The sequence below is a fragment of the Physeter macrocephalus genome, chromosome 13, assembly GCF_002837175.3.
Source record: "Physeter macrocephalus isolate SW-GA chromosome 13, ASM283717v5, whole genome shotgun sequence".
NCBI lineage: Eukaryota > Metazoa > Chordata > Mammalia > Artiodactyla > Physeteridae > Physeter > Physeter macrocephalus.
In genome coordinates this window covers 48,729,697-48,743,559 of record NC_041226.1, presented here as the reverse complement: position 1 = coordinate 48,743,559, position 13,863 = coordinate 48,729,697, and the positions used below count along the sequence as shown (strand labels likewise).

Below are 13,863 nucleotides of genomic sequence, written 5' to 3'. Positions count from 1 at the left end.
ATTTCTTGCATCTTCTCGATCTTTGCCTCCATTCCTTTTCTGAGGTCCTGGATCATCTTCACTATCATTATTCTGAATTCTTTTTCTGGCAGGTTTCTTATCTCCACTTCATTTAGTTGTTTTTCTGGGGTTTTATCTTGTTCCTTCATCTGGTACATAGCCCTCTGCCGTTTCATCTTGTCTATCTTTCTGTGATTGTGGTTTTTGTTCCACAGGCTGCAGGATTGTAGTTCTTCTTGCTTCGCTGTTTACCCTCTGGTGGGTGATGCTATCTAAGAGGCTTATGCAAGCTTCCTGATGAGAGGGACTGGTGGTGGGTAGAGCTGGCTGTTGCTCTGGTGGGCAGAGCTCAGTAAAACTTTAATCCACTTGTCTGCTGATGGGTGGGGCTGGGTTCCCTCCCTGCTCGTTGTTTGGCCTGAGGCAACCCAACACTGGAGCCTACCCGGGCTCTTTCGTGGGGCTGATGGCAGACTCTGGGAGGGCTCACGCCAAGGAGTACTTCCCAGAACTTCTGCTGCCAGTGTCCTTGTCCTCATGGTGATCCACGGCCACCCCCTGCCTCTGCAGGAGACCCTCCAACACTAGCAGGTAAGTCTGGTTCAGTCTCCTATGGGGTCACTGCTCCTCTCCTGGGTCCTGATGCACACACTACTTTATGTGTGCCCTCCAAGAGTGGAGTCTCTGTTTCCCCCAGTCCTGTCGAAGTCCTGCAGTCAAATCCCACTAGCCTTCAAAGTCTGATTCTTTAGGAATTCCTCCTCCTGTTGCCGGACCCCTAGGATGGGAAACCTCACGTGGGGCTCAGAACCAGTCTAGTGAGTGGACTTATGTGGTATAAGTGTTCTCCAGTTTGTGAGTCACCCACCCGGCAGTTATGGGATTTTATTTTATTGTGATTGCGCCCCTCCTACTGTCTCACTGTGGCTTCTCCTTTGTCTTTGGATGTGGGGTATCTTTTTTGGTGAGTTCCAGTGTCTTCCTGTCGATGATTGTTCAGCAGTTAGTTGTGATTCCGGTGCTCTCACAAGAGGGAATGAGCGCACGTCCTTCTACTCCGCCATCTTGAACCAATCTGGCCTTGTTATTTATATATACCTGTATGAGCAATTAAAAACTGTTTCAATAATTTATGTAAGTACCAGATAGTTAACTGATATAATTTCAGTGCTCTTTAATAAAACAAATCTCTAGTGGAACATAGACCTGGTTAATGACAAGCATAAAATAGATGGAGGCTGTGTGGATGGTCATTTTAAAAGTTTATTTATGGTTCCCTTACAATATCTCATTAGAACTGTATATTTGGAACAATTTATATGTGTCTTAATATTTAAGACACAGAGTCTTATTATATACTGTCCTTGCCTAGGGTATATCCAAACAACTACCTTAAGACTGAATCTGCCTTATAAGAAGATCCCTCTGATATGGAAAAATTAACCTGTTTATATCAAATTCTGCCCTAGAGCAGTGTTATGGTGAGGCTCCAATGTGTGCCCTTGGGAACGTCCTCATGGGGTAGACTGTGTTTCCCAAGTTCCTTTCTCTCTTCCTTTCCCGTCACCCTTTCCAGCACCTACTGATGTGCCAGCTTCTAGAGAGGCATGCATGTGACCACATCTTCATTCTTGAGGAGTTTAAAGTTTATCTTTAATGAAATAAGGAGAACTTATTTTTCTAACTTAGCACAATTCTAGAGGGTCTCAACATCAGATGGGTTCAAGGGCCACACCAATAAGATAAATGCATAGTGCTGTCCTTATAAGGCAACAGGGAGTTGTAGGGCTTGTGCCAACCTGAGGAGGACAGTGCCTGCCTTAAAGGCATTCTGATTAATTAATCCTGTTCAGACCTAGAAAGTATTTTTTTAGGTTTAAATGATCCATCAAGCTATATCTCCTGGCATGAAACATAATTTAAACCCCAATGTTTCCTAAAGAAATTCTGTGGAAACGTTCTTCTGAATATTTCAGTAAGTTATATGTCTTCTGTTCTGTGTCCAGTGTAATTCAGAAATCCACACTTGTGGGAATTCCCTGGCACCCAATGGTTAGGACTCCGTGCTTTCACTGCTGTGGACCCAGGTTTGATCCCTGGTTGAGGAACTAAGATCCCACAAGCCGCGAGGTGCAGCCAAAAACAAAAAAAGAAAGAGGAAAAAAAAAGAAATCCGCACTTGTTTCAGGACCCTTGTTCCATTCGGCATTATGAATTGATTTTATGGGGAAAAGTCTTTACAATGCCTACAGTGTTCCCCCAAAAGAAACTTTTGAATAGATATTGCATATCTGAAATGGATCTTTTTTGTTAACAAATCATCCTCTCTCAACTTGTAATATCAATTCATCATAAAAGTTTGATAGTATAAGCAATCACAGCAAATGCCATTAATGATTCATTTTTGTCTGTTTATCTATTTTACTCTTTGCTTACACAGCTTATGATTTTACTTACTTGCTAAAATATGATGAATCAGGAAAACAGCAGAGCCTGTAACAGTTCTGAGTATTTTAATGGTCCTAGATAGTAATGAAGAATACTTAGTAGCAGCTGTTATTTTTAAGGAAAATCATGATATACTATGAATCTATCTGCAGACCCACCTAAGAAAACTTCGTTGGTAAACCCATTATATTTTAACTAGTAGGAGATTTCATTTATTAGGATAATAATTAGAAATACACTTTGACACATTCTGTTCATATGAAAAAGTGTCAAATTCTAGTGGAATGTATGCCAGGATTGAGCTTTGGGACATGTTTTCAGCAAATGTATTACTCTTGGTTTATACATTTTGTGAAATGGATTTATTTTTATTGAATCCAGATTTCAATGTAAAGTGGTGTATAATGTTTTAGTCACAGCTTCTGGAGAGATTGGCAACTACTAATCTTACAATTTCAAATCTGCTCAAAAGTAGTTTTCTGTAGGAAGCTATGGGCAGGAATGAAAGAGGTGAATCTGTGAATCAGTGAATCTGTGCTGCCTTGGAATGTAGCTTCTGGGGACTGGAGGGTGAACGTATCTAACGCCTTTTCCCCAATTCATGTCGTAGAAAAGGCACTGACATGGTTTGATAGAAGCTAGATAGAGTCTGTGATAGTATGGAAGAGAAATATAAAGATTCCTGCTTCTGAGAGCCATCTGCTGGCTAAGAGAAAGCCTGCAAAAAACCCACATATGTCTGGCTTGTCCACGTGAATAGAATCTCAATTACTAAGATTTTTGTAACTCCGGTTTAACTGAAATTCTCATCAATTCTTTTTTTGGCATGTGGCCTCGATATTTTTTTTTGTATCTTTATTGGAGTATAACTGCTTTACGATGTTGCGTTAGTTTCTGATGTACAACAAAGTGAATCAGCTATATGTATAAATATATCCCCATATCCCCTCCCTCTTGCGTCTCCCTCCCACCCTCCCTATCCCACCCCTCTAAGTCTTCACAAAGCATCGAGAGCTGATCTCCCTTGCTATGCAGCAGGTTCCCACTAGCCATCCATTTTAATTTGGAAGTGTATATATGTCAATGCTACTCTCTCACTTCGTCCCAGCTTCCCCATCCCCTGCTGCGTCCTCAAGTCCATTTTCTACGTCTGCGTCTTTATTTCTGCCCTGCCACTAGGTTCATTAGTACCGTTTTTTTAGATTCCATATACATGCATTAGCATATGGTATTTGTTTTTCTCTTTCTAACTTACTTCACTCTGTATGTCCCAGCTTACCCTTCCCGCTCCACGTATCCTGAAGTCCATTCTCTACTTTATTCCCGTCTTGCCCCTAGGTTCTTCATGACCATTGTTTTTTTTTTTTCTTTTAGATTCCATATATATGTGTTAGCATACAGTATTTGTTTTGCCTCTTCTGACTTACTTCACTCTGTATGACAGACTCTAGGTCCATCCACCTCATTACAAATAACTCAATTTCATTCCTTTTCATGGCTGAGTAGTATTCCATTGTATATATATGCCACATCTTCTTTATCCATTCATCTGTCGATGGACATTTAGGTTGCTTCCACGTCCTGGCTATTGTAAATAGGGCTGCAATGAACATTGTGGTACATGACTCTTCTTGAATTATGGTTTTCTCAGGGTATATATGCCCAGTAGTGGGATTGCTTGGTCATATGGTAATTCTATTTTTAGTTTTTTAAGGAACCTCCATACTGTTCTCCATAGTGGTTGTATCAATTTACCTTCCCACCACCAGTGCAGGAAGGTTCCCTTTTCTCCACACCCTCTCCAGCATTTATTGTTTCTAGATTTTTTGATGGTGTGGCCTCGATATTCCATTCTCAACGTGGTGTTTGATTTACTGACAAGGAAGTAGTTCTTGCTGCCGTCTCTTCTGTGGCAGAAGCTGATTCAGAATTCCCGTAGGTGATATTTATGTCCTGTTGAAAACAATTTTAAAGCAAACTTTGGAATACAGTACAAAATATACTCTTAAAACTGAATGTTCCCCCTTCCCTTAAGGTAACTCTGTCATGCAACCAACTCTAAATGCTTTTTGGTACAATTGTAAATAAACTAAAATGGCAGGGAAGGAGCTAGTTCTGTGGTCTTGATGGTCAAGGAAGACTTAATCGCATACCGCTGCCAAACTCAGTCTTCTAAAAACATGTCCCTGGAAAGAAATATATATTTTACAACAACCTTAAGACAGTATTTTTTAAGGTAGATTAATAGTAAGTAATTATACTGAGTACCTCTACTGGCAGTATTAATAAAACAGTTTACCTTAAAATTCTCAAGAGAAAAGTATATTATAGCAGGCTACGTTTAAGAATGCTTTTATGTGCTGTTTTCTATAATAGGATTAGAGAGGAAATTTAAATGATACAGATTATTTTGTTGCTTTTTCATATTGTGTTATATGCTGGTTTATATTCCTGTTTACCTGAGTCAGTAGAACATATTAACTAGGATGGGGTTCTGGAGTCAATCAACCACTTGGGTTCAACTCCTGGTGTGGTCACCAACGTTGTTTTGGCCTCAGTCTTAACCTCTCTTTGCCTCAGTTTCCTCATCTGTAAACTAGAGGTACTAATAATATTGACCTCCGAGAGTTGCTTTGAAGCTTAAAGCATTGAGAGCAGTGCCTGGCACATGGTAAGCATTCTGCAAATGTCAGCCATCATGGTTATCCTCAGCCATCCTCCTTGGCGTTCTGTTGAGATGATACATGTGAATTTGCTGAAGCATCTTCTATCCCTCTGTTTTCTGCTCTTGTTTTAAAATTTAGGATGTGTGTGTCCTCCCTTCCCAGCCTTAAATGAATGCCCTGGCTTGTTTTTTTCTAACTCCTATAGAAACTCCAATTTCAGTGAAGGGCGTCTCATCACACTCAGGTCACACGTGACAAATGGCCTTTTATTACGTGCTGATTACAGTTAACCGGCATTTCTTTCATGGCAGCCGTGTGGTGCCTTCTATTTAAATAGAGCTGTTCCTGGATATGACTTTTCGAGCCTCTCTGGGTTTAATTCTAATTTAACTTGCCATTCCAAGTGGGACTATTGTGTAACTGAAGGCGTGACGCACTCATTTGTTTTCTCTACGTCTAATTATTACAGCACAGTGCCTGTGAGGCCCCCTCGGTCATTCATTCACGTTTCTAAATGGTGGAACCTTCTGGGGAAGGGAGTGGGCCTTTAGTTATTGTTCTTTTGAACTGCACGGATATGTTTATTAGTGCAGTGTCTGGGAACACACTAGCAACTCTTTTACCCTGACCATTTTCATCAGACCGGGCTTATTACCAGGGATTATTGGAAGAATCCTCTGCTGGCGTAGGCAGTAGTTTCTTGCGCATTTCCATTCTTCAGAACAAGGCCAACTTTTGAATCACACAAGTCAGTGTGTGTGCATTTGAGGATACCTGAAGTGCTTTAGAAACAAAAAGGGCACATGGCTTTCAGAAAGCATAGGAAGGGCAGGATAGAAACACCCAACATGTAATTATAGCTGTTCTGTTACCAAATACCGTGCTTTTGAGCCCAGAGTGAGACGGGACAGGATGAGTTAGAATCATTCCTTCACCCTTTCGCACTCACCTAGATGCTTACCTAGGATCAAAGGGAAGCTTTTTCTTTCGTTCACCAGCATCTTATACGTGTTCAGAAGGATCTCAGCAGTCTCCCACTGAGAATTTTAATTGTAAGCCATGCTTTAGAATGCCATTCGCTTGAACTTAGAGCAGAGAAACAAGGCACTTACATGTACGTGTGGTTTTAATGGTTACCCAGAATCCCAGATATTCAGTAGCCACTTTGTATACCATAGCATTTAAAACATGAAATTTAGGGAAATGAGAGTAAGAGTGAGGAATTGAGTGACCATTATTGGAAGATTTGCAGTCAAAGGATCCTGGTAAGGATTAATTAACCAATTAAGATTCATTAATTAAGTACCTGACTTAATACACTCTTCCATTCATCCATCTATTCATTCATGTTATTTAGCAAACATTTCTTATATACCCACAATGTTCTAGGCTCCAGAGACACAGAAATGCTTGGTACCAGCATCGTGACTATCAGATTTCCTGCCGTGGACTTGGCGTGGCACCCACAATTGTCTTCCACCCACAGTGCCCCCTAACTGTAGGATCATGCCATGGGCCCCAGTACAGCAGCAGTGCTCTGTGGAGTTGGGTTTTCCTCTCCTCTTCCTGCGTTCTTTAAGCTCTTCTGCACTTTTTATTCTTTTTCACTTCAGCCCCCCTTACCTTCCTGCCTTTCCACAAAGAGATCAAATAAGTTCTGAAAGGTACAGGCTAGCCTAAGGTTCTTTGATGTCTTCTGAGGATGTCTCTACCATTTAAAAAGGGGAACCAGGGAAAATTTTACCCACTGAATATCATTTTAAAGCTAGTTTGTGCTGGGTCCAGCTATTCATTGCACATACCTTTTTAAAAATTATTTTTATCATCATCATCATCTTTACACAGATACCTTTAGGTGGTTGTTCTTCATAATGTCCTAAAACATTTCACTTTAAAATGAGGAAAACCAGGGTATGAAGTTTTGTAGAACATTAAGGCCATCAACTTAACCTGTCTTCATTTAATGTAATTTCAGAAATCTGAGTGCAGTAATTTTATACCATTCTATGGCCCTTGCTTTCCCTTCTCTGCCTGCCGTATAGTTCAGTAGTTGATTGACTATATAGCAGCATTACTTCAGTCCCTTAAAGACCTACTTAGTAGTTACTTAGTTTTTTATTTCAGATTTATTTTTCACTTTTCTCTGTATACATGTATACATAGCAAGATAAGTAGCTAAATTCAACTATGGGCAAACAATATGTGTGTGTGATTATGCTTAGTTACATTTAGACTTCTGCAAATTAGTGTGTAGAAATTATTGTACAAAACAAAGGGTTCTTATTATAGACTTTAAGTTATAATTTGAAGGAAACAAATACCATATCATATTCTCAATTTAAAAGATGTCAAACATACCACAACGTGAAAGTTTCTATTTTTGAGGGCCCCCAGTGACGAGATCCATATTTGTTTTTATGTCTAGATATTCAAGAAGTGAATTACTGTTGCCCTATTATCACACACACACAGTCTTAATTATTTGCAAAAATCACAGCCTATGCCAGAACATACCTTGTTAGGAGTGACTAAAGCTGTTCTCTCATGGGCAGACCTGTCACACTATTTTGACTCTTTTCACAATAGGCTCCAATCCCTACAACTGAGTCAATGGTGTGGAAAACCACAAATCCGTATTGAGTGATAAGAAGGCTGAAAAAGTGGCTTAGCCCATATGTTCTTTCCTTCAACTACTAGAAAACTTGCACAAAACTGTTCAAGATACTAGTAGATAAACATCATTTATATTTGATCTTATCTAATAATATGAAGCTTTGGCTACTGAATCTGTTATTTGTACAAGTGAAAAGATGCACTGAAAACCTAAAAGGCAAGTACATGGAAGGAGACGTTCAAAACAAGTTCACTGGAGCAATGTTATAGTGAAATAGTAGAAATAGTTTCTACTAGGTCCATCACCTAGGAAATGGATTTTAAAATGCTGGGATGGTATTCTTTGGACTACTCCCGTATTTCATTTGAGTCAAGTATCAACCAACTACAGCCCATGGATCAATTACAGCCCACTATTTGTTTTGTAAATAAAGTTTTATCAGAACATAGCCATACTCATTTGTTTATATATTTATCTATAGCTACTTTCATGGTACAACTGCAGGGTTGATTTGTTACAACATAGACTGTATGACTCTCAGTCAAAATAAAATATTCACTCTCTAGCCCTTTACAGAAACAATTTACCAACTCCTGATCTAGGTTAAAACACCATCTATTGTAAAATACACCATTACTTTATATACCACTAAGAAAGAAAAAAAAATATGTCAAACTATGACAAGCTGTCAAATGTCAGAAGCATCCTGCCTTTAGAGACATTAAAATATTAAAATATTCATCTTAGAATCAATAAACTATGGTATATAGCATTTCAAATAAACAATACAGTGTATCAATATGAACAGATCTCACATCCTCGGTGTCAAGTGAACAAAAGTCAAGTGTAGAACAATTTTCAGAATGATGTGAACAGCATATTATTTATATGTCTCTTAAAAAACACCAAACAATATAATGAGTTTCCATGAATGCAGATATATATCAGTGAGCGTGACTTAAAAGAATTGGAAGAATTTAAAGAAAGCTGATGATAGAGGTTTTCCCTGGGAGGAGAAGGGACCAGGATAATGATAGAAGCGGGGAGGGGTATCTTTATCTGTTGTTCTCAGGTTTTTCAAGGATTGATTTATTAATAGAAAGGAATTTTTAAAAGCATCAAAGCATGGAAAACCTGGAAGAAAGTAATGTCAAAGTATTAATAGTGGTAAATTTTTTATAGTAGGAATATGGGTGATTTCTTTTTCTTAGTGTATTTCACTGTAATTTTCAAGAACTTTCATGAATAACTAAAGAAGATGAGTCATGTGCTTCATTTCTATCTCAATCAAAAGACATTAAGGTTGGAAGAAGTACATGTTAATCAGTTACCTGACATTACAAACTAATCCTGTTTTTCTACTGTGGCATTAAGGTTAAACAATGTAAAAGTCAGGGCCAAATTTCAGAGTTAAAACTTTTTTTCATAATGTGGTACAGCTAATCTTTCAATACAGTGAACTTTATTCCTCACCGTGAAAAACCACCAACGAGAAAAGTCAAATGTCAGGTGCATTTTACAGAACTGAAATAGCTTGTCATGAGTCATGATATTGATGTACTGATGTCATTTCTTTCAACCCGACCTTGTTTTGAAATTACGCTGTGATTTTACACGATTTTATATGTTGTCGCATGCAATTCAGACCCTCATGTTACTTATTAAATGCATTCATTTTGGCATTTGTCTATGGCAGGTCTTCCTAAAATATTCTCTGTAAGTGTCTTCACAAGTTCAAAACTTTGAGGGATAGTTTTAACACCGCCAGAAATAATCCTTTGATCATGGGGATCTACTCACTCACCACTGCTTTCATTTAGTTTTTGTTTTTGTCATTTTGTTGTTATTTTAAGCATGTCTTTCTCTCCCTAAGAGTGTTTCATCAGAAATAGGTCTAGCTGCCCGCCTTCAAGATTAAGAAATGAAATGTGTCCCAGAAGGTGACAGCGGGAAATGTGAACATGGGACCTGGAGTCTGTATGAAGCTGCAGACTCTGAGCCTCAGGGCTCATGGCACTGGAACCAAACAGAGTGCTGTATTGCTCACCATTTAAATCTACTTTTTCTTTTTCCAGTTCAATCTCACCATTTAGTATTGAGAGCACAAGACGCCAGAGAAGGTCTGAATCCCCAGACTCCAGAAAACGGCGTATCCACAGATGTGATTTTGAGGGATGCAACAAAGTGTACACAAAAAGTTCTCACCTGAAGGCTCATCGAAGGACGCATACAGGTACAGCACTGCAGGGCTTCTCACCTGGGGGTCGCTGAGAGTCCAGAAAGGGCCAGCTGCTTGGCTTTGGAGCCATGAGTGTGCTGGAATGTTCTGTGCTCACCCATCATATGTGCGTCACATGTTCCTTTCTGAGTGGAGTACATTCCATCTCTCAGTTGAAAAAAGGCCTAAGTCTTCGTGAAGTTTAGCAAGCAAAGAAGTATTTCTTCTGTGTCTTAAGGACTTTTAAAATAATAGTATGAACACAATGGTCTAGTCTTTTTCATAATCAGCGTTGCCACTTAATCGTTGTCTAGTTATTAGGTTTTAAAATGTCCACATTACATACCAAACAAGCTGAACAAAATCATTCTCTTAAAGTTACCGTTTTCACCAGCACTTAGATCATGTTTGTCTCCCCTTGATCTCATCCCCCAAATAACCAAACAGATGAACCCCCCCCCGCAATAAATGAAATAAGATTGACATATACATAGCACTGTGGGGAGTTTAAAAACAGTACTTCCACATGGTTCCATTTGATTCTCACTGGTATTTTTTTGTATAAGGAGAGGATTTTTCATATTCACAGTGTGCAAAGAAGGAAATTGAGATCACAGGTGATTCACTGACTTTGTCACCATGCATTCACCCATGCCACCTACCCAGGAAAGAAGCCAGTGACTCTTCACTTAGCTCCCTGCCCACCCCATCAATCCCCTACCCTGTGTGTCCCTCACCTGGCATCCCCTGGCTTCCTTGGCTTCTGGATCCCATCGGGTACCATCCATGGGAGGCTCTGGGAAGAGACCAAAGGTGGAAGGAGGGACCCCCAATTACAGAACCTTTTGGTCAGAAAAGTGACTGGTGACTGGAATGTGTGAACCTCAAAGAAGCAGAGAGAAGAGAGAAATTCGTTCATACGCATTCCTGGTAGCAACGTGCTATAGAGCCAGTAACTATCCTCGACAGGAATCAACCTCCAGCACCTGCCTCTATCTGGGAGCTGCATCACGTGTAACAGACTCCTGTGGGGCTGCGTAAATCGTGCTCCCATCTCAGATACATTAAGGTAACCACAGTGTATAAACTGTTTCTCAGCTGAGGTAGCAAAATCATTTAAATCGTCATTCTTTGCCAGTTATTGAGTCATGTTCTTATATCAGATTATTTGAAAGCTGCTTTACGGAGACTTTCAGGACTCTGATCGTTAAGATGGGACATCTTTGTGTGTGTGTGATGAAGTTATATATAGCACGGGATGCTTGCCTGAAGTCAGAAAAGCTTTATAGAATCTGGAGTTTACTTCTGCTTATCTAATACATTAATACTATCACTATTTCTAAGGTAATTCAACGCAGTGTGCAAACTGTCGCTTGCATCTTTCCTCCCTGTTCCCAGTCCTTATCCGTTTTCTACTTAATTCCAGATTCTTTCCTCTCCATTGATCCATAGCTTTCCCAGGAGAGGTTTTCATCTATTTCTTCGACACTAGTTTTGAATCAATTTTCTTTCTTTTTATTTTTTGGATCTGAAAAATTAAGCCATTTAATGTTTAAGGTTTTATTGAAGTTAGTTGATTTACAATGCTGTGTTAGTTTCAGGTGTACAGCAAAGTGATTCCGTTTTACATACACATATATCTTTTTTTTTTTCGGATTCTTTTCCCTTAAAGGTTATTACACAAAATATTGAGTATAGTTCCCTTGCTATATAGTAGGTCCTTGTTGGTTATCTATTTTATATAGAATAGTGTGTCTCCGATTTTCTCATGAAGGCCAAGAATGCGTATAAAGACATGAAAGTTGAATAAGCATGTTTCATCCTATCAGTAGACGGTGAACACCAATCAGAGGAGTAAGTATGATCAGCTCATATTACTGACTTCTTATGGGAGCATTTCAGTTAAAGAAAAAAAAGAAGAATGACCTTTCTTCAGTGAATCCTCGTATATTTTGAGTTACTCCTATTTTCCTTGAACTTTCCAAAATACTTATTATCCCCGTTTTCACTCAGGCACCGTCTATTTCATTTATGCAAGTGATGAACAGTGAAAGAGAGGAAAAGGTTTAATGAGGTACTGTTAGAGGATTTAATGTTATGGCATGATAGGATTGCATCTTATAGGTTTTAATATAGATTGTGAAAGTGGGGGAGATGTGATGTGTGCATTATAATTCAAAGCAATATAAACCCTTAATGCTGAAGCAGGAGTAATTAGTTTGGCTTATTAATAAGATGAAATCATCGACTCCTAGGGTCCGAATGGACCTATATGTCACCAAGTCTAGTTCGTTTCCTAGTTAGAGGGATCCTTGGGTGTCATCTTTCACAGAAAACCAGTCCCTATACTATGCGGTATTCTGCACACTTAACATATTTTTTCTTTCATTTGATCCACACAATAACCAGTGTCATTATCTCCTTGGTATGAATGTGACTCCCGGTCAAGTATTATTTCCCATGTCTCCTTAAATGCCTCGCGTGACAGAGAGCTTTTTCTTGTGCAAGACAAGTTGGGTGACGTTTCTGAGGGCGGAGTCCTCATCTCTTACAGCATTGAATTGTCTCGTATGGCGTTGTTTGGCTCCCGTTGTCTGGTTGTCCAAAGGAATCGCTCCAGCCATCACCGTGTAAATTTCACATCCGGGACCCTGGTGTTCCTCTCAGCACTGTCATGAACCACTGGTACCTTCATCTCTCCAAACCAGACACCCGCGGTTCTCTCAGCCACGTTTTCCTAGGTATATGGCAACATATCACAGTATCTTTTAAAGTTTTCACACCACAGATTGAGGGAAGAGCTCTTGTTAATGGACGTTCTCTTAATAGATGTAAAGATAACGTTGTCTTTTAGCAGTTGGCTCTGTTAGGTCATCTAAATCAAAAACTGCTGAAAACTGGATCTGCCCACCCCCCGTACCTATAACGGATTTCTTTTCAACTTAAACCTGCAGTGTTGTATTTGTCATTGAACCTGTCCCTCAGATGATGGCTCCCTTGGGAATCGTGGGTTTCCCGTCACTGAGGTGTTTTGCCCCAGGCTGGATGACCTCTTGTGGGAGATACAGGACAGAGTCATTTCTATGAGGGCTGCACATACCCTTTCAAGTCTGGGAAATAATTATACTGCATCCATTTTGTTGACTTGGGCTCATTATTCTAATAAACTGAAAAGATTTTGGAGCGCTCCCTGCCCACCTTGCTTTTGCTTTTTTAGCTTTCTCCTTCAGCGTCTCCATTTTTCCAAGTACTGAGTAGAACAGGTTCAAGGAGAAAGCCCTGAGATGTGATGTTGGAGACTTCCATCCAAGTGGGTCTTAATTTATTAACTTATAGCTAAGAATGCACTTAGTTGTCCTACTCCAATCCACGTTTCTTGATCTCACAGCTGCATCCAAAAGTCCTTGTGAAATTCCTGCTGCAAACCCAGATATGCCAAAGTCATCCATCCACTTAGCAGAGAAATACTTACTCTGCTCAAGGCAGAGTCTCCTAAACTACCAGTCAAATAACAGTACTTTTAAAAAGAAAGAATGAAATTTGCTTGATTTGCTGCCACTGGTTCAAAGTGAGCCCATACTGGTTTCTGATTTATAATTACATGCAAGATTTCATAACTTCGGGTTCAAAGTAAAATCAACACTAGTTCTGTAGGGATACAGGTTGACTTGCTTTGATTTTAATAAATATCTTCTTAGCATTACCTTTGCTTCAGGCATATTGAGTGAGTTATTTGTGTGACCAGTAATAATGAATGTGAAGTTTGGGATTATAACAGATGACTTATGAGAACTACACACGCGATGGGAGGTGAGCAAGGGACAAGACACTTTCTTTGAGAAAGTCACGTTTATTCTACCTTTAACACTTGATCTTTTGTGCTTTATTAGTACATGATCAGTCATCTGTTTAGGACT

General features: G+C 39.5%; 1 protein-coding gene across 27 annotated transcripts in view; it reads left to right on the top strand.

Moving 5' to 3' along the window:
- KLF12 (KLF transcription factor 12) overlaps positions 1-13,863 on the top strand; it is a 589,904-nt gene that overhangs the window by 551,895 nt on the left and 24,146 nt on the right. For 24 of the 27 annotated variants that reach the window (XR_008619026.1, XM_028497474.2, XM_055089492.1 and 21 more), the window contains one exon: positions 9,804-9,961. Coding sequence is in view for 24 of the 27 variants with exons in the window: in XM_028497474.2 (XP_028353275.1) it covers positions 9,804-9,961 (158 nt within the window). In the remaining 3 variants the exon portion in view is untranslated. Of the gene's footprint in view, positions 1-9,803; positions 9,962-10,535; positions 11,412-11,720; positions 12,021-13,863 lie in introns of those variants that run through there. The other 3 variants (XR_008619027.1, XR_008619028.1, XM_055089499.1) reach the window with 3 other exon arrangements.